Source organism: Synchiropus splendidus, chromosome 3, assembly GCF_027744825.2.
Source record: "Synchiropus splendidus isolate RoL2022-P1 chromosome 3, RoL_Sspl_1.0, whole genome shotgun sequence".
Classification (NCBI taxonomy): Eukaryota; Metazoa; Chordata; class Actinopteri; order Syngnathiformes; family Callionymidae; genus Synchiropus; species Synchiropus splendidus.
The window spans coordinates 12151005-12176542 of NC_071336.1; the positions used below are offsets into that span (position 1 = coordinate 12151005).

General features: G+C 41.2%; 2 protein-coding genes across 5 annotated transcripts; both read right to left on the reverse strand.

Annotated features, from left to right (window-relative positions):
• Positions 1-653: 653 nt before the first annotated feature.
• On the reverse strand, positions 654-1557 carry ufsp1 (UFM1-specific peptidase 1 (non-functional)). The gene has a single exon (XM_053860055.1). The coding sequence runs from the start codon at positions 1302-1304 to the stop codon at positions 654-656; it is 651 nt and encodes a 216-aa protein (XP_053716030.1). The 5' UTR covers positions 1305-1557.
• A 656-nt stretch (positions 1558-2213) lies between these two features.
• Positions 2214-13167, reverse strand: si:dkey-85k7.12 (up-regulator of cell proliferation). Of its 4 annotated transcripts, XM_053860604.1 has the most exons (4): positions 13085-13167; positions 12227-12277; positions 7468-7582; positions 2214-7360 (listed from the first exon to the last, which is right to left on the reverse strand). In XM_053860604.1, exons 2-4 carry the CDS (start codon positions 12230-12232, stop codon positions 2694-2696), a joined length of 4788 nt encoding a protein of 1595 aa, XP_053716579.1. In that variant the 5' UTR covers positions 12233-12277; positions 13085-13167; the 3' UTR covers positions 2214-2693. The 4 variants fall into 4 exon arrangements, with proteins under 4 accessions (XP_053716579.1, XP_053716581.1, XP_053716580.1 ...); XM_053860606.1 differs by lacking the exons at positions 12227-12277; positions 13085-13167 and adding an exon at positions 9010-9078; XM_053860605.1 differs by lacking the exons at positions 12227-12277; positions 13085-13167 and adding an exon at positions 8981-9065.
• Between the last annotated feature and the right edge of the window lie 12371 nt (positions 13168-25538).

The window sequence follows — 25538 nt, forward strand, 5'->3', positions numbered from 1 at the left end:
TACATCTAGCATGCCAGAGTGTCTCAACTTGAGTGGTTAAATCTGAGTTTGGATGGATTATGTTACATTATATTGACTTGTGAAGCCCATGGTTCTGAATTCTTTCATTTCACTTGTAAACGAATAAGATTTGACATTACACTATTTCAAAATCCAAAATGTGTAATTCATTTAGAATGACATTTCAATGGATGTATTTTAAGGAAATTCTAAAAATATATGTCTGCACATACAAAGTCAGAGCACTGATGTATCTCAATTCAAAGGTAAACAAAGAGCTATTTGAGGTTGCAAAACTGAACCCACTTCAAATACTGTGCAATTTGGAAATGCATCATATTGTGCTTGTATCCAGGCAGAAGATGAAACACAATAAATCATGAAAACAACAACCTACTTAAACAAATGTTTTCTTAAAATTAAGACCAAGACGATAATGTCTTCATGTTTTGTTAATTGATTACAGGTGTAAATAATTAAGTTCCACCTCCAATAAACAATAGTATTATTACAGCATCTTAACTCCATGTTCCTGTTATTGTAATTGCAAAGATCAGTAGGTGGCCAGTCCAAAGTGTCTAAGTAGGTAATACTGTTCTGATTAAAAAATGTCGACATGATGCCCAAGTTGACCCATACACCAGAAGCACTATTTATGGTTGGAAATTTTTATTTGGGCCTGACTGAGGCAAACAGAGGTTATAGAATGAGGTTCTGTCGAGGGTGGACACTTCTCTCCACTTCACCCAGCCCTCAAGCTGTAGCTCCTGCACCCCAAGCTGAGGACCCCAGTAGTGGGGGTCCAACACGAGAAGGAAGCTTCCCTCCTTTCCCGAACACACACCCAACACGCCTTTGGAGGAATTGTCCCGGTCCCCACCCATCATAACCGGACAGCCGTGCTTCTGGAAGTGCCGGCGAAGCTCTTCCACTGCGACCGTTTCCAGGTCTGACCCTCCACCCCTCACGTGGATCAGCCGAGATGGAACGTTGTAGAAGTGTTCCAGAACCAGGGAGGCCTCTACGGTACCTATCCACTCCCTGGAGCCGCAGAAGTGGTTGGGTTTGTCCTCCATTGACACTAAAGCCCGTTGGATCTCTGAGATGCTTGGTGGTGGTCGAGGTTGGTCGACTCGGTTGAACTGTAGCCAGGAAGATATTGTTTGGATTGTCCGGTACCCGCATCCCCAGCCCCGGTCGCTGAAGCCGTCACAGCCATAGTGAAAATATTGATAGTCTCCGGAGACAGTCGACAGCCGGTCCGGATCGGAAAGTGGCGATGGAAGTCCAGAGTGAACGTTCATAGTTACGAGTGTCCAGAAGCTCTCGCTGGCGGAGCCGTCAACCACTTCGGAATCCTTCAGCCGTTAGTATGCACAACTTGGAGGTGATCTGACGGGCTAACACTTGTCTTTTATTTATACGTCGCTTGTTGTTTCGGCCACCGACAGTCGGACAGGTCCCACTATGAAGAAACTTGCTTTTCGGTGCAACCAAAAAAACATTCCGCCAACAGACATTCATGTTCCGCTTTATTGAGTGCCACCCGAGCCGAGAACAAACACGTTCTCTGGCACAGAAAAGACGTTGAATGCAAACACATTAGCATAGTAGTAGGATAATACGACGCTTGATGTTAATGACAGACACGGCAGTCCTTTATTTCGATGCAAGGCGTTTTATTCTGAAAGCGCAGCGCGGTGCCGCGGAGTGCGAGGAGCAGCCTCAGACCCGCGGCCGTACGAGACGGGCAATGAGTTGCTCAGGACCGCAGCATAATTTAACTGGACAGATATCGAAGGATGACTGCGATGCGTTCGTTTTGTCACTGGAACGAATTATTTTAGCAAATACATTTACATTCCTAAACAATTCTATGACCATGACTGGAATCAATTTCAAAAGTGATGGAAAAACATAACAATGACGACAACAAACTAGTACTACAGACCACACTAAAATGTTCAAATGTTGAGTGATCGTCCCATAGGAGATATTGACTAAAATAAATACAAGCTGCTGGTTTTAAAAACTTGCACATATTACTTCATATTCCTTTGGTCATTCTCAATCATGAAAAACAACTAACAAAATATGGCAAAAAAACAAAGAAACTATTGCATTGTTACATAGAGTGATTTTTTTATTTGTAACCATTATGAGCACATTCTTTTTTTTTTTTTTTTTTTTTTTTTTTTTAAACAAAGGCTCTGGAGAGGTCAAGGCGAAGATCCTGGCATCTTTCCCCTCCCTCGTTCTTGTATTGGGATGGAGTTTAGTGGGGACCGATGGCAAGTCTTACATTTGCTTGAATAAGTCAAAAGGAAACGTGATGTGAGGTTACACTGAAATGTTTGCCATCAACAATGAACTTTTTTTGTAAGCAGTGAATTCTTTATTTATGTGTCACACAACATTTTAATGTAATAACTGACACTGTTGCTATTCTACTACATGTGTTCAAGCAGAGTACATGCTAAGTTATGACTGGTGTTAGTGAGCACCTTATTATTATGGAAGATGCATACATTTCACTTCACAACTAAGTCACCAAAGTGATCACTGGACATTTCAAACCACATTGAACAAAATCATTGAACAAATTGATTTCAGCAAGAGGACAGTTACTATTGTTGACTATCACTATTGTTGACGATTAAGTATACTTTGCCAGATCATTGTGAGGGTCGCCCTCAGTGGATGTTAAAGGACTTCTTGAGACTGTCTTCTGCCTGTTGCTGTGTGATACGCTTCCAACTGTCTGGAATATCAGCAGGCTTGCAGTTATATTCTCCTGCAAAAGTTTGATTGAACTTCACCATCACATATTTCCAGTAGTCTGAGGCTTGAAGACTCACATCTGGAGCAATTTTCCAGGTTGGAAAGATCTCCTTGTATGTTTTGTATGGATGCCACTGACCTTTTGTCTCCTGGCATTGGAAGTGTGCATTACTGATTACTGAGGATGAGCAAATGTCAGTCACCATTTTTTGACTTTCATGAAAACGATATCTGCCCAGACCCTCCGGCCGATGCAGGGATGCCCAGTGTTCGTCGTGGGCGTGGCCTCCTGCCTCACATGGTGCAGTGCAAAATGGACATTGTTCACCACATCCAATGACTTTGGTGAAGAGCTCGTCCTGAGGATTTACAGTGAGACTTTTAAGTCTTGTTTCTATTCCCAGTTTCTTAAATTCCTCCCTGACCGCTTTGCTGACGTCCTCAAGGCTCTCTGTGAGCCAATGAGCAAACTGTTCCTCATCAGCGTTGTTAAAAATCATGAACTCTCCAAGAGCAGTCTGGGCCATGACCAGTTTGTCATTGAGCTGAGCATAAATATCTTGAATGAATTCCTTCAAACTCCCCCTCTTCCTTTCTTTGGCTTGCTCTATGGCTTCCTTGATGCTTTTGATGCTAGAACGGATGAGGCGATCCTCAAACTTCTCCATCGCAGTGGAGGCTGAGAAGTGAGAGACAATATTTTCAAGTATGCAACACTTCACATATTTTTCATAGGAGCCAATGTACTGCAGATACAGTTGAAAGTCCTTCTTGGACAGAAGATCCAGTAAGATCTTGTACTGGAAGGACACGCGTGTGTGGAACTGCTCCTGAGTCAGCATTTCATCAACGATGTGGACACCCAGAAAGCGGTTGACAAAGTCTTCGATTGCTGGCTTCAGACACTTGTGGGCAAATTCGTCTGCCTTACTCTGGCACTGGTCTCGCTCATGAAATACATCTTTAAAGTCTGTAAAGAACTTCTCCTTGTTTTTGGCCAGGCATCTGTACGGGTCATTCAGCTGAATGAAATCTTCATGCATTTTTTGGAATTTCCTGGCCACAACTCCACAGATGTGTTGTTTCAGCGAAACTTCAAACTCAATGCCAGTCTCCAACTTTTGATTGGCTCTGAGCTGATCATCAATTTTGTGCAATATTTCTTGGATGTATGTGTCATGGTAATTACTCTTCCTGTCCACTTTGTCCTGGGCAAACTGCGTGCAGGTGGTGATAATGTTATCAGCCATGTTTTGCACTGCTTTGATGTAAGACTCTTTCTTCATGACGTTCTTCATCCACCAGTCTGTCACACGAGCATATGAGCTGGGGTTGAATTTAAAAGGTTTCAAACCACACTCTTGAAGATTCTTCTCACTCACTAATTCAGATGCAAAAGCTCCCTTGTGACAGAGATTGTCCCACAGGTGCTTGTAAACACTTGAGTAGACATTGGACGTCTGTTGTTTAAAAAAGGACAGTTTGTTCACAGTTTCACTCCACATTCGATCAAACTCCTCCATGAGCTGTGCATCACTCATCTTGGTCTTTGTCTTTCGACATTGATCTATCAAGTCACGCACTCTTCCTTCCAACTCATCAATGTGTTTCCTTTTGATCCTGTCAAGTTCAGTCATCCCTTGTTTGATTTCTGCTGCCCTCGTCAGCTGGATGTGAACAGAGCTTTCGATTTCTCGTCTCAGACTCTTTGCACTGTTTGCAAACTGCTCTCTGTATCTTTCAATGAGGTGGGCTGAACTATCAGCCTCATCAAAGTACTGTTTGAGGTTGTCCAGAAGCTTTTTCTCCCAGCGAGACAATTCTTGTGCTGCTTCCACTTTCAGACTATGGATGAGTGTTTCCAGGTCAGCTATTTCAGGGTTCCCAGCAACAAAATTGGAGATTCTGGTCTCAGCCTTGGACGACCAGGTGTATATGGCTTTCTTGAATTCCCACTCCCATTTGTTGAACTCGGTACACAGCTTGATGTATGCATCGGCCACCAAACTGTTTCTGAAACTGAAGATGAAGTTCTCGTGCTTCACCGCGCTCCAAAGGCTGCTCAGCCATTCTGTGAAGGTCAGGATGTTGTTGTCAGAGGAGTTGCAGTCTCTGAGCTTTTGTATGGTTTTGATTTTCAGATCGTGAACAGCTTCACTGTAGCCTAAATTGACCGGGGCCATCGGAGGGGTTCCATTCCAGAGTCCAGGAATGTACCAGTTCCCAGTGTCTGGGTTGTACTCCATCACATCAGTGAAGAGCTTGTTCTCCTCCCTTTTCTCCATTTTGGCTGCTTCCTGTGTCATCCTGTTCAGTTTCTGCAGCAGCACTTTTCTGTCTCGCATGTTGGTGTCATGAGCAGAAACATCAGACACATTCTGGTGGACGAACAGACACTTGGGCTTTTTCCCTACTTCCTTCATCCGAAGGAAGGCGTGCACCACAATCTGCAGGACGTCCTCCATTTCTTGCATGTGTTCCATCGATATGTTTATGATGGTGATGTCGCTTAAACCGACAACCAACGTTGCCAGTTCATTATCGTGGTCATAGCTGCCATCAAGATGGGCGAGCTGAGGTGACTTCAAGCCCTCGGTGTCAATGATCACCACGTAGTCACAGTTGAGCATGTTTTTGATGTCATCTCCAACTTTAATGAGCAACATGAAGGCACCACGAGTACAACGCCCACTGCTAACAGCAAACTGCACCCCAAACATGGTGTTGAGGAGAGTGGACTTGCCTGTACTCTGGACTCCAAGGACTGTGATGACCTTGATCTTGACCTCAGGGTTGATCAAAGCATGGAGCTGCTGGAGGACGCTCCTCATCCATGTGAGGGGGGTGTTGGACGCATCCCCATCAACAAGCTCGAGTGGAAACCCGTCCAGCAACAACTGTGCACACAGTGTTGGAAGATGCTGTAACTGTTGATGCAACAGGTTTGAGTCTCCAGTTGACAGTGAAGCCTCATAGATCTGACCCATCTCACGGAGGAAGTGCTCTATCCCCAGAGAGCTGCTGGAAAGCTGTCTGTCAATTTTCTGGATTTCCTGTTTGTCCTTTGAACTGTCACATTTAACCTTGTACTGCTCACGAAGTTTTGACATTGTTTCTCTTGACAAGTTGTCAAGATTCATTCTCATCCATTTTAGGAAAAAGCTCCTCTCCATTCCTGGAGTTGATATTGCATGGATGAATGCTGCCATGGAAGATGACATTTCATAGGACTGCTGCTGGTTCCGAAGGTCTTTCTTCCGTATCTCAAGATCACTTTTGTACATTTCTATATTCAGATTTCCGGCCTTTCGCAAGCGAAATTGCTCTTTTTCCACTTCGGTCAGCTTCTTCCAGATTTCTCCCTGCCTGGGTAGATGGGTTTCTTTGTATGTGAGGGGGTCTTTTATTTCTGCCGTGATGGCATCAGCATTTTTCTTTGCCCTTTGACACTCAGGCAACTCCTCATCAACCAAAATCCCCAGGTCATGAGCAACTCCAGCCATTCCCTCAATGCTCATCCTCACGTTTGAATCATCCACCACATCATTGATTTTGCCTCTAAAACTCTTGACAAAATCTGCCTCATTCTTCTGCTGCTTCCTCAGAATGATGTTATTGTTCTTCAGCTCTAACTTGCTGGCCACCTGTTTCAGAGCCGCAACATTGAAGCTCCTGCTTTGGCTGTTACTAACCAAGAAAATCTGAGCCCTGTGGTGCTGTTTTGTGAGCATCCGACATGCCAAATCTAGATCATCGCAGAAGACAAAAACAGCTGTCGATATCTGACACAAAAATGAGTATTGTGTGTCAAATGACTCCACATCTCCACGGAGGTTTGCGACTGACACAGGTACTTTGAAATGGTCCATGTTTTTGCTTCCACAAGGCAGATACCAAGTCATTTCCACCATTCCACTTGAAATGTTTCTTGGACTGTTTCCGCACTCCATGTTGTGGTGAACAAAAGTGTTATGATATTGTTGGGAATTACTAAGTATCTTGTTAAGGACCTCTGACTTTGATATCGAGCAATCTCCGAGTCTCACGAAAGCCAGAAGAGGAAGTTGAGAAAGAACAGTTCGCTCTTCAATGAAGCCCTTAGATTCAGAGAGCGACTGGGGCCTGTACTTAATGACGATGTCCCTCATGGCCCACAGCAGAAGTGTGCACTGCTTGGAGTCAACACTAGGGAGCAGAAGGGGCACAGCAAACTGACACAAGGACATTTTCAGTGCCATTTCCTGCCGCACAAAATGATCTGAGCAGAAAAAGAGAGCTGTGACTATGTCTAGTGGGTTTGGCTGATTATCTAAATTAAGATCATCCAGAAGATGGCTGAGATCCAACTCTGCAGACTCTGGTGCAGCTTCATGGGGAGACCCTTCGCACTTTGCATTTCGAGCTGTCACATTGACACTCATCAGTTTTTTGAGAAAGTACCAAGGCAGGTCGGTAATACTTCTGGGGAGATCTTCACTGACGTTCCTCTTGTCAATCTGAAGAACTGTTTTCAGGGACAGTTTATCTTTGTAGAGATGAGTCAAACCGAGGTGCGCCAAGTAGTTTCTCAGCTGTGCCCCTAAAAAAATAAAATAAAATAAAATTTTCTTATCCATGAGCATGTTTTTCCTTTCCTGTGCTCAAATGTCCATGTCCCAGTCGAAATGCACTCAATTTCTGGCTCACCTTCCTCACCAGTGTCAGCACCTCCACTCTGCTGGTTATCACTTCCGTCCAACAAGGGACCCGACTGCATGTCCTGCTCGGCTCGATGAAGGTCGACCCATCGATAGTCCTCGTCCTGAATCAACATATATCAATTTATATATCAACATATATTATCGACATACATACAATGAGTTCTAACAAAGAAAAGGCCACGAAACTGACTGATCAAATATTTGTTCAGATATGCATACCCACACGGATATAATCTGATCTAAAACACAAGGGCTTTACTCCACTTTTGCCAGACTAAATTAATTGTTGTCATGTTGTTTTTTGAGAGCTGGAACATTATTATTAGTAGTAGTAGTATTGTTGTTGGTGTTGTTGTTATTATTATTAATATTATCATTATTATTGTTATCCAACCAGGAAATTGATTTGTTAGATTGGATTAGATTAGCCTTCAATTTTCCTACAATGAGGTAATTTTGGTTGTGACGGCATCAGACAAACAAAGGACATTGAAGACAAACAGACATTAAAGACGTAGACAAGGACACAACACAATCAACACTGTACGAAGAAAGAAAAGACTGTAGGAACAGAATAAATAATTTATATAAAAATTACAAAATAAACTACATCAATAATGTGCAAAAATATCCAAAATGCCCAACACTTTACTGTGAGTCCAGCGATAGTGACTATAATTGAGATAATGTTAAAGGACTGACAAGCAAGAGCTGCCTCATGCAACAAGAGCGGTCAAGTCTTCCTCCAGAGGTACGGCCCAGCAGCACTAAGCCAGAGTTGGAACCCTTCTAGCATGACGGAGTAGGTACCAAATCTGTCAAATCGGAGTCGCCACCATAGCAGACAATTATAAACCTAATTTTTCCTGTCAAATGAATACAAATACTTTTGGAGTTGTTTAATTGTCCGCTAAGGAGTCTATTGATGCACTGATACAACTGAACTCTGGTCACCTACACACAAACATTCCCAACCTTTACCTCTCTGCTCATCCAGACGGCCACACAGCATGATAATAAAAGTCATCATCATTCGTCTATTTAGCATGTACATTTATTTATTGTTTGTGTGCGTGTGTGTCCTTATAAATATAGCTATACTTGTTAACACTTCTTAACACATCTACTTGTGGGGACCATATGCATACCACACTGTAGGGACATGAAGTTAAGCCTCATATTTGAGGATTAAAACTTCAAAATAACTGGGTCATTATAATTGAATGAATTTCTTTTGGTTTAAAGTGTGAAATTGTGTTCTTAGCACTTGCATTTCTATTTTTTAATAAAGCATGTTTTGTTAAAGTCTTTGCAGCCTGGAGCTCTTTTTAGGCTTAAAAGTGGCTATAGTTTTGCTTCAAGCTAATTTGCCATATGTACCACCATGTTGTTTCACAGCAATAAATGATCACAACTTTCATCAAAAATCTGCCTCACAATCCGTCATTTTCGGCCACAGCATTCAATGAAAAAGTCTGCGAAATCCTAGAGGGACTGACATGCGGTATACACACGAATGCTCTCTCACTGAACGGTGCTGTGTGTCACTGCCCTATTTGCTTCTTCATCCCGTTTTGCTTCCAGGGCTCAGTTTTATGACGTCATTTCCTGTCCGCATGCGCACATTGGAATTTCAAGACGTAAGTTCCTGTCCACATGCGCACATGGGTGTAGCTGCTTGACACATAAATTAGAATAAAATTAGCAACGTCATTGCGCCACGCCTCACTACACGCTCGTATTTCATCAAGAGAAGCAGAATTTGAATTACTAAAGTACTACGCCAACGCATTAACTGTATTTTAACCTTATTTTATATATATCACATTTGACCTGTATTCAACAATTATTTTAACAATATTTCAGATAAAATAATTGGATCTTTCTGTGCAATTTGCACGCAGTTTTCTATCTTGCCTACGATGTTTTGTATATAAAATAAGTTTAGTCATTTATAAATAATGTTGGTGTGTTTTCATGTTTTGTTAATAAAATGTAATCCTCAGAAAAGTTGTGATTCAATAAAAAAGACGTTTGTCCTGTTGTTTATTTGGTTGCAATAAACCAAATTAACCACTGTGACCTCGTAGGCAAGATAGAAAACTGCATGCAAATTGCACAGAAAGATCCAATTATTTTATCTGAAATCTGTGACAATCAGTGATGTTTGTAAAATGACCACTAGGTGTCGATAGAGAAAAAGAAAGAAACAAGAAGAAGGACTAACAGGCTATAAGATGAACAAATAAACAAGGTGACCATCACAAAAGTTTCCTTTGGACGATTCATCAAACAAAACAAAATCTTGTTAAAATATCCGAATTGTTGAATACAAGTCAAATGTGATATATATAAAATAAGGTTAAAATACAGTTAATGCGTCGGCGTAGTACTTTAGTAATTCAAATTCTGCTTCTCTTGATGAAATACGAGTGTGTAGTGAGGCGTGGCGTAATGACGTTGCTAATTTTATTCTAATTTATGTGTCAAGCAGCTACACCCATGTGCGCATGTGGACAGGAAATAACGTCTTGAAATACCAATGTGCGCATGCGGACAGGAAATGACGTCATAAAACTGAGCCCTGGAAGCAAAACGGCATGAAGAAGCAAATAGGGCAGTGACACTGCGCCCACACGGGTGATCTCGAACGCACACGCTGGCAGCTTCCATGCAACCTGTTACGATGACTTCACGACATATCCTTTTAATATGTTCACTGTTTGCATATTTAAGATTGTTTGTGTGACTTAACGATTCAGCCCGCCTCCAACGGTTTCCCATTCGTCGCGCTCAGCTGCCGACTCTGGCGCTGATTTGCGATGCCCTTTGCCCCACTGCCACATTTAAGTTCAGTCCAACACAATACGCACAGAGACATCCATAAAGATTCAGAAATTGTGCATAGAAAAGCAAAGAGCATTGTACATCCTGAACGTCTGTCGTTCGGGTTTGGATTTTAAGGCTTTGTGTACAGGGCAATTGGCTATAACATAAGCCGTCCCTAGTTCCGAGTACACTACCTCCCTTTGCCTTTCTTGGTAAAGGGCCCCTCGTGTGGTCAACTCAGTCAGCCTATTGTTGCAGACACGGTTCTAAAACTATAATAGATGTATCAACTTCACCTGATTATATTAGTGAGTAGTGTCGGCGCTTCACTGAGCGGGTTATTTAATTCGCCCGACCTGTTGAGAAATAGGTTCTTGACCTTACAATGCTACACCTTCTACCGTAGTCTCTTTACTTAGCTTCGTTTAGGGACACATGATTAGATCCTCAAGCCATTCCTTAAATAAAATATTACCTCAGCCTTCTGAACTACCACTTTATCATTGACATAATAATTCAGGATGGAATAATGCTACCAGTCGAGACATTCACTACATGTGCACAGGGAAGGGAATCAAACATTAATTCAATCGAGCATTAACTCACCTATAACCCAGTTGATGGTAGTAGAGGAGCCAGTCGATTCTTTAGTAGTCAGGTATCAATGCCATTGTGCCTTTTCAGTACTTAATTCGTACTCAGTTTTATTTTGTTTTTATAACAAAACAGTAAAATCAATGAAGAATAAAATTCAATACAAAAATGATAAAAGGGTAATAAAACAATAAAATTCAAAAAAGGATAATAAAAACAATAAAATCAATAAACATCAATAAACTCAAGGGTATCGCCAGACGCTAATACCCAACCAAGTCAAAGGCACCGCCAGACGCTAGTGCACATACATAAATGTCAAAAAAATCATATAATCAAAATGCGTACAATAAAAAGGAGTAAGTCAAAGATCATAAAAATATATTCAAATTATATGCAATAAAAGAGATTAAGTCAAAAGAATTAATAATAAAAAACAAACAATCAATAATAAAAACCCTAAGAGAACAACAAAAAGAGTTAAATCAAATAGCCTAAGAGCAAGAGCAAGAGCACCGTCCCAAGTTAAGATACAAGACCTTACAGCAAACGGATGAAGCCAAAAGCGTGGAGCAAGAGCGAGAGCGAAGGGTCAGTTTATCCTAGACCTTTATAGCAACATTGCCGATTTCAATAAACAATCCCCCAATGCGTCATTAATGGGTGATGTGTTCTTGTTATCTTCAGTGGGAAGTTTTCATTTTCATCACGTGTTCTAGCTGTCGTCCTTAGTGGAAAGTTTTAACTTCATTAGAGACACCCCTCATGTCTTATGCAAATGTTTTAGATTCATTGAACATGCTGAGTGTTAGTTTCATTGTTTTGATAAATGTAACTTATGTTCTAAGTGAAGACCGCAATGTTCTATTAATACAACGTACCTTCTAAGCGTTAACCATAATCGCAAGCTCAGCTTAAAAACATTGTTCTGCTTACAAGTTCACCCTGAGGTTAGAGCATGTCCTGCTTGTAAGTGCTCATAATAAGTGTAGGCCTTGGTTATAATATTTTCGATTTTCCAGTATATACAACAACGTCTCACTTCACTTCATGTTGAGTCCATGCTGCTTGAAACTTGTCATGCTGCGAAAACTGTTGTGGTGTTGTCTTTCTCCAATCTCAGAATACCAAATTGAGTCAAACTATTTCAAATTTAAAAACATATCATCTTAAAAAACAAACAATTAAAAAAAATCTATTTACACACATCTATGATCACAGTATCGTGACAATATCAGCATCATGAATATTATCTTCAGACCTGTCTTGCACACTGAATACATTTGTAAATGTAGTTACATATATAGATATAAAATACTTACCATCATGGCAGTTGTACTTCCTGAACCGGAGGTAAGCCGAGTTCCTCAGCTCTGTGGACAAGAAAAGATCCATGGTTCATTAAGAAATCTAATCTAATGAAATGAAACTTTTGTGAAATACTTTCTCTCATTCTGGTATGAGCAATTTGCGGGTCCTGAAGAACGACACCAGTAGCAGAACTATTGGTGATAAAAAATAAATAAATAAAAAAACGGCTTGTGGCGTCCCACCGTGATATACAGTAGGTTGGGCTCTGTTTTGAACACATTTGAACACATTTGAACACATGTTCTGTTGTTGAAGACAGCATCACACCTCATATTCCCTGGACATGCACTTGATGAAAATCGGAACAGTCTGTCAGGTTATAAGGCTGTAACGCGCCAGTATTTCATTTGTTTTTGTCGTTTGGCAAAATAAAACTATCTGAAAAAGGACATCACTGGGTCATTTATTCATTCGTGAAATTTTTTCATCGTGTATTCAGTAATTAGCTGATTCACCAACAAAAAATACAATAAAATAAAATACAAGACGAATCGAAAAAAAAATCAGCAAAACATAACCTGTTGAACACGAATATGAAGATTAAAATAAGATTGATATGAAGATTTATTCCGCAGAAATGTAAAAACATACTACTACTGCGTACTCCGAAGTCGCGAGTCTACCGTAAAGACTGGAGTATTCGTACAACTGACTTTGGGTGCGGCTGGAACTACTCAACTACTCAATTAATATGGCAGTTGTTATACTCACAGCAGAGCTAGACAATATGTATATAGAAGAAACATGATAATTCGATTACATGGCGTTTTCCATCAAGTTGTATACAGTGATCAAAATGATCTACCTACCTTTACTTCTCGCGCCGTGTTGTCGCCGGTGCACGACGGTTCTGCTGAGCTGTCGAGCAGCGCAGCCTTTTATGCGCTGCTCAGTTTGCTTTCACTTTCACTTTCCCCCCATCGCATTTCCTGGAAACCTTCTGATTCCGAGAGACTGCTTCCATCGAGCCCCACTCTCTCTCTAACAGACACTTTTCTCACGCAATATGAAATACCGCACTAATGTGCAATAACAGTAACTTGTGTGTGTGTGTGTGTGTGTGTGTGTGTGTGTGTGCAGTAAATGATAAACAGAAGTCACAACCCAGGATTAATATCATTACACAGAACCTTCCCTCTTAACCAAAGGACCTGCATTCTTGGTCTCAGAACGCAATGCCCTCATTTGACAGTCCTGGCTCCAGTGAACAGAATGAGAGAATGACCTTTTTCTCTGTACTGCAGCACAACTTTACTTTCACTTTCTGAACTAGTCAAAATAGATGACTCCCTCGTCCACTTCAGGAACTCTGCATTGAGAGGTTCACGTCACCTAGTGTGACTTGGCACTTCTTGAAATGCCCAAGCACAGATCCCCTCTTTAAACTTTGACTGGCTGAAGGCTTGCATCCCCATGGTGTCACCAGAACATCTTCCACACCACAGGCAAAGCAAACAGGACAAAAACGTTCCAGGTTCCCAATCAGTCTTCCTCATCTAAAAATGACACTGTACTCCTTTAAACCGCTGAACAAAAGGCAGCTCCGCTGGCTTCCTCTCCCTCCCTTCCGTGTCCTCCACTTGAGCCTGGAATGTACTCCCACAGGACGATAACATCATTTGCCACATTCAAAGTCTGCCTAATACCAGGTGTTTTAATGTATTAATTTAAGGATTGATACGTTCACTTCACTTCAATTTGGTCCTATTTTTCTACAATTCATACTATAACCATTTGTGAGGACAGTGTCTCTATGAGCCAACCATGTTGTGTGATAGAGTTCATCTCTGTCTGTTGGCAAAATAAGAAAAAAAAATGGGATTAAGAAGCGATATCACAATTTTACAATATGGTGTGCTGCATAACCATCTGGATCCACACCTTTTGAAAAGTGTGTCACTGGCTGTTGAGACGAGAACCAAAGTCATTGTCCTACATGTATTATCAATATGTTTTGTGCTGAAGATCCTGAGTGCAACAGAGACAGCAGATAGTGGTAGTGCTTAGGCGAGCTCGTAAGACACGAGACGTGAGGCAGATAGACGTCAATTATCTGACCCACTGTGGGAAAATTCAAGAGACAGTGCAACAAGTAGATTAAAAGATGCTTTATTTACAAGTGACTTTAAACAGTAACGCGCTATACAGTATTCACTTTATCAAGACAATGTGCAAATATTAAGTTTTGTAAAGTTGTCCTGTTTGTGGGTGGTGGAGGTGCCTGCTCCTGCAATGGCTCTCCATCACTGGCTTGTTCCGGGTCCTCCTCTTCGTATAACGGCCTCTCATCCTCCTCATTGTACTTGTCCCACGTTTTTGTGAAGGTAAGAAAGAATTTGGCCTTGGCCTTCTTGGATGGCAGCGGAGGTGACTGTGGAGCAGATTTGCTGTGCATTATCGTGCTGTAACATGAGGTGATGGTCGCGGATTATTGTGCAGAAATTATTTTTGTATAATACAAACCAATTGTTTCAAATGCTGACCAAGTGGCTGGTTTCAGACAATCCTGAATGTGGATGTGGAGGTCCTGGGCTGGTGTGCTTACACGTGGTCTGTGTTTATGAGGCCGGTTGGATGTACTGCCAATATTTTTTTTCATTCTCAGATTTGTTGCTTTTTCGTATGTAATTTCATGTCCAATGTGTTAATACATTATGTCAAAATGTCAAAATAATGTAAAATATGAACTCAGTTTTTCAGCTTAGATATATATTATACAATATGTATTGAATCTGTTACATCTAACACTGGTTTTTCGTTTATTGGGTTGTGATCATGTAACCTAAACGACCTCCAGGTGTGGTAAATAAAAAACGTGTCCCAGTGATTTGGCAAATCACGCGGCAAAGCAAGAATGTCTGAGCTGTGTTTATGTCTGGTTCTGCTAATAGATATGAAGGTGAAAATCAAAACACTGGTCCTGTCATTCCACTTATTGCCTCTGCAGAGATTGATACACCTGGAGAACCAGCATGTGCTGCCAAATGATCGTCTTTTGTTCTCATGGTATGTTCTCGCTCGATTGCTCCGTTCGCTTGTGAGCCTTTTTATCTCTCTGTTTTGCTCTGTGTTCATCTCCTCGTTCTGTCACCTTTGTCTCTCTTCTCACTCTATCTAGCTCTCCTATCGCTTGCTCCCTGTCATTAGCTCTGTGTTAGCTTCCTCGAGTGTTTGTGTTACTCGCTACTTTAGTTCAGCCTCTGTGCTAGTTTACTTTTGTATTGGCCTCGTGAGGGTTATATCCGAGTGTTTCTCAGTTGTCCCCGTTTTCAGGCTTGTATTTCTTACACCTGCCTTCTGTTTCAGGTTTATCCCCTCCATTCGTGTTCTCCCCGCTCCACTTCTGGTGTCGTCGACTTCAGTTTAGATTTCTGTCTGTGTATGATTTTGTGTTTGTTATAAATCTTGTGATTAACTGTTTACCTCGCTTGTCCGAGTCCTCTGTGAGTTCAAAGTCATCTGCTCTTGGGTCACCTGGCTTAGCAGTCATGACAGGTCCCCTTGCTTCCAAAACACAACCTCAAAATAGCCATAGAAATTTTATGTTCAGGTGATGAGCGAGCAGCTGCTAAATGTAACTTGTAATCTAACTTTCAAGTAACTACAGTAAGTCACTTTTTACGGGCGTAATCAATAGTAGTTGGATTACTTTTGCACAGTAATTGGCAACTCTGGCCGTCAAATGGTGCTGTTTTTAAGTGGACCTTTATTTTAGGTTACTGATTAAGCCATTAGCAAAAATAAATAAAATAAAACATTTTTTTTCAACACAAGAAATTCTATGTGCAGCATTTAAACATTTCAGTTACGACACTACGACGTGCGTTCTACTGCGACTTATGACTGGTGCTTGTCAAAACATTATTTACTATCCAAGATGCAAGTAATGAAATTCGCAACCAAGTCATTTCAGTGAAGGTGCAGTTACCATTGTCAGATGATTGCAGAGTTGGTCCTCAGCGGATGTTAAAGGACTTCCGCCTGTTGCTGCTTGATGCCCTTCCAGGTTTCAGGTATAACAGCAGGCTTGCACTCATATACTCGGCCAAAGTTCTCATTGAACTTCACCATCACATATTTCCAGTAGTGTGACACTTGAAGACTCTCATCTGGAGTAATATTCCAGTCTGCAAAGATCTTGTATTTTTTTTGTAGCGATGCCACTGACCTTTTGTCTCCTGGCAGCGAAATTCTGTCTGACTGACCACTAGAGATGAACAAATATCAGTCACCAGTTGTTTTATAAAACTGATTTTCACCCAGACCCGCAGGCCGATGCAGGGATGCCCAGTGTTCGTCGTGGCCATGGCCTCCTGCCTCACATGGCGCACCACAAAATGGACATTTTTCACCACATCCAATGACTTTGAAGAGCTCGTTCTTAGGATTTACAGTGAGTCTTTTCAGTCTTGTTTCTATTCCCATGCTCTTAAATTCCTCCATGACCGTTTTGCTGACATCCTCAAGGCTCTCTGTGAGCCAATGAGCAAACTGTTCCTCATCAGCATTGTTAAAAATCATGAACTCTCCAAGAGCAGTCTGGGCCATGACCAGTTTGTCATTGAGCTCAGCGTAAATATCTTGAATTAATTCCTTCAAACTCCCCCTCTTCCTTTCTTTGGCTTGCTCTATGGCTTCCTTGATGAAAGTTCTGCATTGCAGTGGAGGCTGAGAAGTGAGAGATGATTTTTTTTTTTTTATATAAAATAATTTTCATATTGCATAACATCTTGTTTTTAGCCAGGCATCTGTACGGGTCATTCAGCTGAATCAAATCTTCATGCATTTTTTGGAATTTCCTGGCCACAACTCCACTTTGTCCTGGGCAAACTGCGTTCTAACTTGCTGGCCACCTGTTTCAGAGCCGCAACATTGAAGCTCCTGCTTTGTCTGTTACTAACCAAGACAATCTGAGCCCTGTGGTGCTGTTTTGTGAGCATCCGACATGCCAATCTAGATCATCGCAGAAGACAAAAACAGCTGTTGATATCTGACACAAAAATGAGTATTGTGTGTCAAATGACTCCACATCTCCACGGAGGTTTGCGACTGACACAGGTACTTTGAAATGGTCCATGTTTTTGCTTCCACAAGGCAGATACCAAGTCATTTCCACCATTCCACTTGAAATCTTTCTTGGACTGTTTCTGCACTCCATGTTGTGGTGAACAAAAATGTTATGATGTTGTTGGGAATGACTAAGTATCTTGTTAAGGACCTCTGACTTTGATATCGAGCAATCTCTTCAAAAAACGTTAACGTGGGTCTCGACATGCCCAGTCGCGGGGCATAAAATTGCTCATTTTTGGTGGCGTGTCAGTGGGCTTCTGTGTAGAACCTTGTGTGCTCGGTCCGTGTGCGTGACAGTGTCCTCACAGTTGGTTGGTGGGATGACACGTTTAGCCTGGATCTCTCTGCGTTAACTGAGGCTGATCAGAAGGAGGTTCCTTATTCTGCACTCAGTGATTTAGGGTGCATCATTTCTCATGACATCCCCCAGTTAAATGAGATCCCGGTATTGTCACGTTTCGCCCTCAGATTAAGAAGCCGAAAAGGCGCATATTAATCAACTTCTGGATGCCCAGGTGATCAGAGAATGCGGCAGCCCATATGCTTTACCAATTGTCCTGGTCTACAAGTCAGATGGAGGCCTATAGATGTGCACAGACTACTAGTTACTCAATGGTAAAACACAAATAGAAGCTTTCTGATTTCTCGGGTGGGAGCACCCACGTGTTGTCTCCGAGTTATGTGCATTCCTTGGTTTTGCCGGTTATTGTGGGCGCTTCATAGTGGGTTTTGCCAATCTGGCCTCCCCCATAAACTTGTGGCAGAAGCGGTTACCCCAGCTCAAAATATTGCGAAATATTGATGTCAGTAATAGTGCGAAAACAAGAACAGACACAAGTGATCCCGTTGCAGGTGTCACAGTGGGTAAAAGTTAGTTGGACTAAGATGTTTGGCATGCTAGAGCCTGACATATTCGGCCTCGACAAGGAGTCTGTATTTTTGTTGCCCTGACCAGTGCAACATTTCATTTCAAAAATGGTTGAGAGTCCCACCACTGCTTCGTTGCACCCAACCAGAGGGGGTTATTTTCTAGTACAGGTACTTGCAGAACTTTTTTTTTTAAATAAAAGGGTGTGAAAAGTCGGCATATGCCAGCACAGGGGAAGAGGTTAGTTTGGCCTTCATAGCCACAAAGCACTGCTCAACACCCACGTGGGAGCAGTGACGTGGGCTGGCTAAACCAGTGCTCTGGCAGTGCAATTGTGTAGCGCAGTCCTTGGCGAGGCGTGGAGCGATGTCGCTCCAGAATGTGTAATTGCACATCTACTCATTATTATTTTTTATTATTTCAGGCAAATTGATGCACATGAAGTCTTTTCTCTTACAAACAAAAACGATGTGAATAAAGTTATCCTTTATTGTAAGTTGATCTACAGCATATTACTTTCTTTTCTTTAATGTTAACAAGGATGCAATTTTATGCAGACCTGTACTTATAATAATTAAAAGACAAATTATACTATTTAGGCGCCACAGAAAATAATTGAACATTGGTGAGGATGGAGAGGAGAGAGAGTTTTGTATTTGTTTTTTGGTTGAAGGACCTTCTTTGTTGTCCACCTATTTTTCCTCTCTCCTTAAATCACACACGCTCGCTTCACTCACAGTCACACTTACTTTACTCAGAGTTTGAAAGAAAAAGAAACAGTGACATAAAACCAGAACGCTATTATAGAAAGAACATAGTAAAAAAAAATAAAATTAATACATCGTGTTGCTATCGTGGGTTTATAATGACAAAAATGATCTATCTACCTTAATTCTGTGTCGTTCTCAAGCTTTGTTCTCAGTGGTGCACGGCAGATCTGCGGAGCTGTTTACTCTCATGTTCACTGTCTTCACAGCCCCATTTCCGAGAAACCGTCTGTTTCACAGAAACAGCTATACTTCTGCATTTCTGTACCTTCCGGCATGCCTTTGTGAGCGAGGCTTCAAATGAGGATGTACCTTTATTATTGTTTTGGTTATTGTTTTTTTGACAAACCAGGTGCAGCAATATGTTTTTAAATGTCCATGCATTATTATTATAGCGAGTTTCCACAACAACCACTCCACTGCCTGCTGGGTAACATGGTTTAACAAACCTTGATCAACACATCTCTCTTTTTAAAAAAAAAAAAAGTATATCTATATCTTTAAAAAGTATATCTCTTCAATAAATCATTTGTTTGCTTGTAGATGTTTAACCAATTTTTTCTGTGAAAAAATCCTTGCTGACACAAATACGTCCTTGCCAAGCCTTTTCGCCACATAAATCTGAGACACCACGATGGTCCAACTTTAAAACCTTCTATCTTCTTTTCAGTGGCGATTGTTTTGGCTTTCATTCTGATCTGCACGGTGGAAACGCCTCGTCCGTCTGCTCGCTGTGAAAGTACCCAGTCTTCAAGAACATTTTCATGTTCGGGCCGTCTGATTTTATTACCTCTGAGAGCTTTTGTTGTCTTTTTGCATTGAGTCAGTTTGTCTCAGTTCGTCGTCTCCAACCAATTTGATTATGCCAAGCTTACGTGCAGCAGCTCTTTTTCCTTCTCCGACAGCTAGATCAATTGCTTTTAACTTAAGAGCTGCGTTGTGTGCATGACTGCGTGGGTTCTCCATGATTAGGGTATGTGCGTGAATAACTGACCTGAACAATTTATTGCCCGTCAATTTGATCTGGTCCACTGTGACCTGCTCGGTAATTTCATTGATCCGTTGTGACCAGGCAAAAACGTATTGGCGGTATGAAGCGAGCCGTAAAAATCTACACATAAGCCGCAAGGCTCAAAGCGTGAGAAAAAAGTTGTGGCTTATAGTCCGGAAAATACGGTACTGTAGAAATGACTACAAATGTAATTTTGAAGAATTCGCCGCACATGTACTTTAATATGTACCAGTAATTTTCAGAGGTTATTGTTTATGTTTACAAAGCACAAGAGTCATTTTTACCTCTCCAAATTTACATGTACTTTATATATAAAAGGTAAAAATAACTGACTTATGGAGAAAAGAATAACAGAATAAAAGAATAACACTTGTGAGTCATACATTTTATTCTGCATTATATCATTATCTTTCAGGGCTGAATGATTTTTGAAAAAAAAAAAAAAAAAAGAATTGCCATTTATTTTGATAATTAATTGAAATTGATTCAGCGCGCTGTTGTTTTTTAATGCATGATGGAGGGATGTTTCCACTGTTTTATTCACTTGCTTACATCACATGCTTATATATTAAGATGAAATGAGACCAACTGCTGCATACATTGATATGGATGGCATCTTTTTATTTAACTAGTGGACTGCAAAAAGAAAAAAAAATAAATGTAGAATATTGACTTCAAGCTTCTGAACATGTAATTGTCATAAATGGTTGTAATTAACATAAATATTATCAGAGAAAGAATGGTAACTGCTGCTGTTTGGTCAGTAGATGGTGCTGTCACAAAGGAAGTCACAACGCGGTGCATCCGTGGCTCCGGAAAGTTTTCTACTGTGCTCACGATGAGCTCCAGCTGGGATTTTGTTTATGTGATTTGAAAATCGCATTCTATTATATCGTGATGTTGATTTGAATTATTAAAATTGTTCAGAACTATTGTTTGTCTTTAGTGAGGCTAAATGCTCTTCACATGGCTTGGATGGTCAAAGTGTCACAATACACCTCCAAGATAAATCTAAGATTTATTCTACTTGCCAGTAAGGTTAAAATGTACCACCTTGCGGCTAGTGATGGGTCCATAAGGTATCATTAAACAGTACTGAATAGTTGATGAGGTCTAAATTTAGATGACACTGGCTTCGAGCAACGATTTCAATCGAGACTCACATCATTTCTATGCCAAGAGCACCATCTAGTGTCCTCTGAAATTAGGACACTGTTTCATCAACCCTGCAACACTTCTTCATGATACCTCAAAGACCCATTCTCTGTCGTGGCGCTTCTTCCATTGGCGTCAGCAACCCTATCTACCCATACTTTGATATTCAGAAACAGTTTTCCTAATATCATTAAGTACACCTTGAGCATTTTTTGTCGGCCAATCTCCTCTCTCTTTCTGAACAGGAGTACACTAGCGGTGTAGCGATCCAGGTTGTAAATGGTGTCTCCCATGTTTCGTTGGCACGTTATCATGTTGAACAGCCCCTCAATGACCTATATCAGGGGATAGGGTTAAAACAGTAGACAGAATTAAATACGTATTGCTGATTTATTTTGATTCCTCTCCAGTTAGCCACAGTGTGGTTAGCTGCAAGAAATGGAACCAAAAACCTTTTGTGATGTATTTACACTTTGCTAAATAACAGAAATGTTAATATTCTATTATCAATCTAAAACAAATTACATAATGAATATTGGTCTTTATTTTTAAATAAAAAAGTAAACTAAAAAGGCGCCTCTTGCTGTGGATGCTCATCTGTTGCTTCTGTAGCTTCAGTTTGCAGGGATGGCTGAGACCCCACTGCGGGTTTCTTGGACTTCTTCTTTGTCAAGTCAATAAATCAGTCAAAGAATATGTATTAAAAACACAGATCAGCACTCTTGCTATTTGAGTATACTGTTACAACAGATCATACTTACTGTTTACGGTACATTTCCCTTGCATTCTTCTTCACAATGTGGCTGAGACAACGATGGAGAATTGGAAAAGATATATTGTTGCGATAGTAGTAGACATTTATTGAGTCAGTGAGGGTGTGCTCCATCAAGGCCAGGCATATTGACTGCATTAACACATGTGAGCCATCACAGACAAGCTTAACCGGTGGCTTGATGTTGTTTCTACCAATTTTCAACCCTCATAAAATATTGCACAGTTGTGGTGGTGTGGTCACAGGTGACATATGTGGCCACAGGCGAAGGTGATTACTTTTTTTGCGGGAGCCTTACAACGAGTTACTAATATAAAACGGAGGCAAACCCTTCTCCCGATCCTTCACACTTCCTGTGGCATCTCGGTAAATGGTGTCCTCCTTATACCCCTTGTAGAAAAGAATAGCTTACCTGCTTGACTCTTGATGACTCAATTGGATAAGTACCCGCAGCAGAGTGATTGGTAAGAATCACATGATGCAACTGTTGCAGGGTTTTTATTCTCATCAGTGTCTTTTCAGAATGTCTCGTTGTCAGTGTTGTTTTTTTTTTTTTTTTTTTTTTTTAACACCAGATGACACTCAGTTGTCCTTGCAGGAAGGCTTTAATTAGACCGGTTAAGTGTCCCCCAGTTCAACCGGTCACCACTCCGACGTGTCGGGAATGCATGGTAAATTTCAATGCTCCTTGTTGACCAAAGAAGCACACATTTTGGTTGAAGGATAACCTTTTGGACGACCTCATCTGGACAGTTGGTTTTGTGCTTTACCATCTTCTCCAGGCTGAGGAGCTCGATGGGACGTTGTCATCCCTCTTGCCAGACTTAAATACGTCCTCATCCAATTTGCCCAGCCATTCCAGGAACATAGTTCGAGGGGGAAGGTTCTCAAGGTGCTCTCCAACAGTCCTTCTGAGTTCGGCTCTGACTGAGCGACGCTTTAATTCATAGACAAAATGTCTTGCAATTCCTCCTTCAAAAAATGCCTGGGCCTTTAAGTCACTGTCATTGTCTATTGATACTGTGACACTGACAGGACAGTCCTGAAACATGTAGTGTCCCAGACACCAAAATGAAGGTGTTTTCCCACTGCAGCCTTTAATTTGTGCCTTTTGAAGGCGGAGCAGTGAGGATATACTGTCCTCAATCCTGCTCCAATGTCGTTTGTCCATTCAAGTCCAATGAACCCTTGTTCCTTTCTCTGCTTTTGTAGAAACATCCATTTATGTTTGTAGTTTGTAGAGTTTGTACTGTTTTCCTGAAAGACAAAAAAATAGAAAACACTGACAAATAGGTGTGTGTGTGTGTGTGCGTGTGCGGCCCATTCTTTCACAATTGTTTGTCAAAACAGTCTGCAGGCCTAGGTGCTTGATTTATACACCTGTGGCCAGGCCATGTGAGTATGACAACTGATTCTGATCATTTTGATAGGTGAGCAAATGCTTTTGATCATATAGTGGATATTGTTAATAGTTTTTAAACTTTAAACTTGGGGCGAGCAGGAAAAATGCTGTTCTTATAGCCTCTATCTTGGACTGATTGTAATATATGTAGATGAAATGTTCTTCTTGCGACGAAGGGAAAGAGGGTCTTCTTCAGGTTATTCTAATTAACTTGTTACATTTCGTATCCATTAAATTTACATTATGAATTATAATCTCATGTAATCTCAGAGTCTAAATTTAATAGAACACCTCAAATTATATTCTGTTTCAAACTCACCAACAAGGAGCTGCTGCTTGAAATGAATATTGAATATTGTGGCAAAAATCAGTATCACACTTTAAATCATCAGTGAGTGGGAGCGCCCTCACCAACTGAGCAAGTCTTCGTGTTTGAATGATCAAAAGGACCTGAGTGAAGGTGAATAAAGACAAATATACTCATCTGTCAATCAGCATCATCGCAAGTGACAACACAGCTGACTTCAGGTTTGTTATGTGTTCACCGTGTGGCGCCCTGGGTGATGGAGTGCAAGTGTAGGTAGGGATACGAAATGCAGCCAAATTCAGTCCAACAACGCCACTTTGGGAATTTCAACGAGACACATCTAACCAGAGTTGTTATGGCCAATCCAAGTGCTGCGGCATTACATGATTCGTCACTCACCAGACTTGGGCACACGGCGATGCACCTGCCCGAATACAGGGCAGTCAAGGACGCAGTGTAGCTACTGGCAACATATCTATATGTCTATCCGTATATATTTAAAACCAGCCATGAGCTCACTAAAGTGTAAACCAGAGTCATGGGAGAGAGCAAGAGTTTAGCATCCATACCATGGTACGACAGCGATCACACCAGCATCAGCACGATCAAATTTGTTGAACTGGTATGCCAAAACTCAAAGCCACTTGCCTGTGCAGACAGACATCTTACAGGTGACCTGGAATCAAAACCGGGAACTCCGGAAGCGGAGAGAGAGCGAGCTGGCGGTGCTGAAGCGTCACTTAAATAGCCACAACGTCCCCTGGTGACTGGTTGGCGAGTGCCACTTAACCCAGCCAGCACATTAACAGCCTGTCCATCTGCTACAACCCGCTGTCAACAAAGGCAGAGAAAGTTACACACATGTCTAGACTTCTCGATCATATGTTATTAGACCGCCGTTTTTTGTGTAACAGAAGCTTGCACAGCTGCACATTACCCCCAATATCCAGGTTGTATAGTCCTACTAAGAGGAATTTGAATTTCTCTCCTATTATCTAATGTAATCTAATGTAATCTAATCGTTGGACAGATGTTTAGCAATGACGTTCATGACTAAATGCTACGGGCAGAAGTCGTATCGACAGTGACCACACATATAATTGGCTGGATATTGTTAGTAATGTGTCTATGTTCATCACATGCGTGTTTACATCAATCCATATGTTTGCTGACTGCGTTCATTGTGGCTTGAAATGCTAGTGATCCCTTGGTCGTAAAGTGAAATACATGCATCTTACATTACAATGTTTTAACTAGCACCAGTCATAACATTGTATGTCGCCGAACACAGAGAATAGAGACAGCTTTTGTTATTGTCTTGAAATGTCACCTGACCCATAATAAATGAGAAATACCTTGTGTTGAAAAAGAAAAGACAAAAAAAGTTTGCCGATAGCTAAAACATTGGTGCAAATGTAATTGAATGTATTTATTTAGTATTCCACTTACACATACTGTAATTACGTTGGGGAAGAAGTGTTTTGCAAGCTCTTTAGATGGCCTTGATAAAGTGCTTCTGGCAGACATCGACTCGTCAGATAACACGAGACGTGCCAGACGTAGGTTGGGCGTGGCTAAGAGGTGAAAATGAAGTCATGAAAAGTATTGTTTTGTTTACTGTGTGGACTTGAAAGTGTGGAGTTGCACTGTAGAAGATCTGCTTTCTACCGGAATTGGTATTTTGTGATACAGATACAGTATGAAGAAAACATAAAAGATGCTCCTCTTTGAAACACATTGCAGTACATGAACAACAGGTGGTTGGACCTGGTGAATGCCAAGCTGGTTACATCACCCCAGAATAACAGGTTTCCAATCACCAGGTGTGTTTGTGTTGGTTGGTGTGGTATGGATGAATAATGGTTGCTAAACCATTACTCATCCTTGATTTGTATATGTTTATTCTCTCA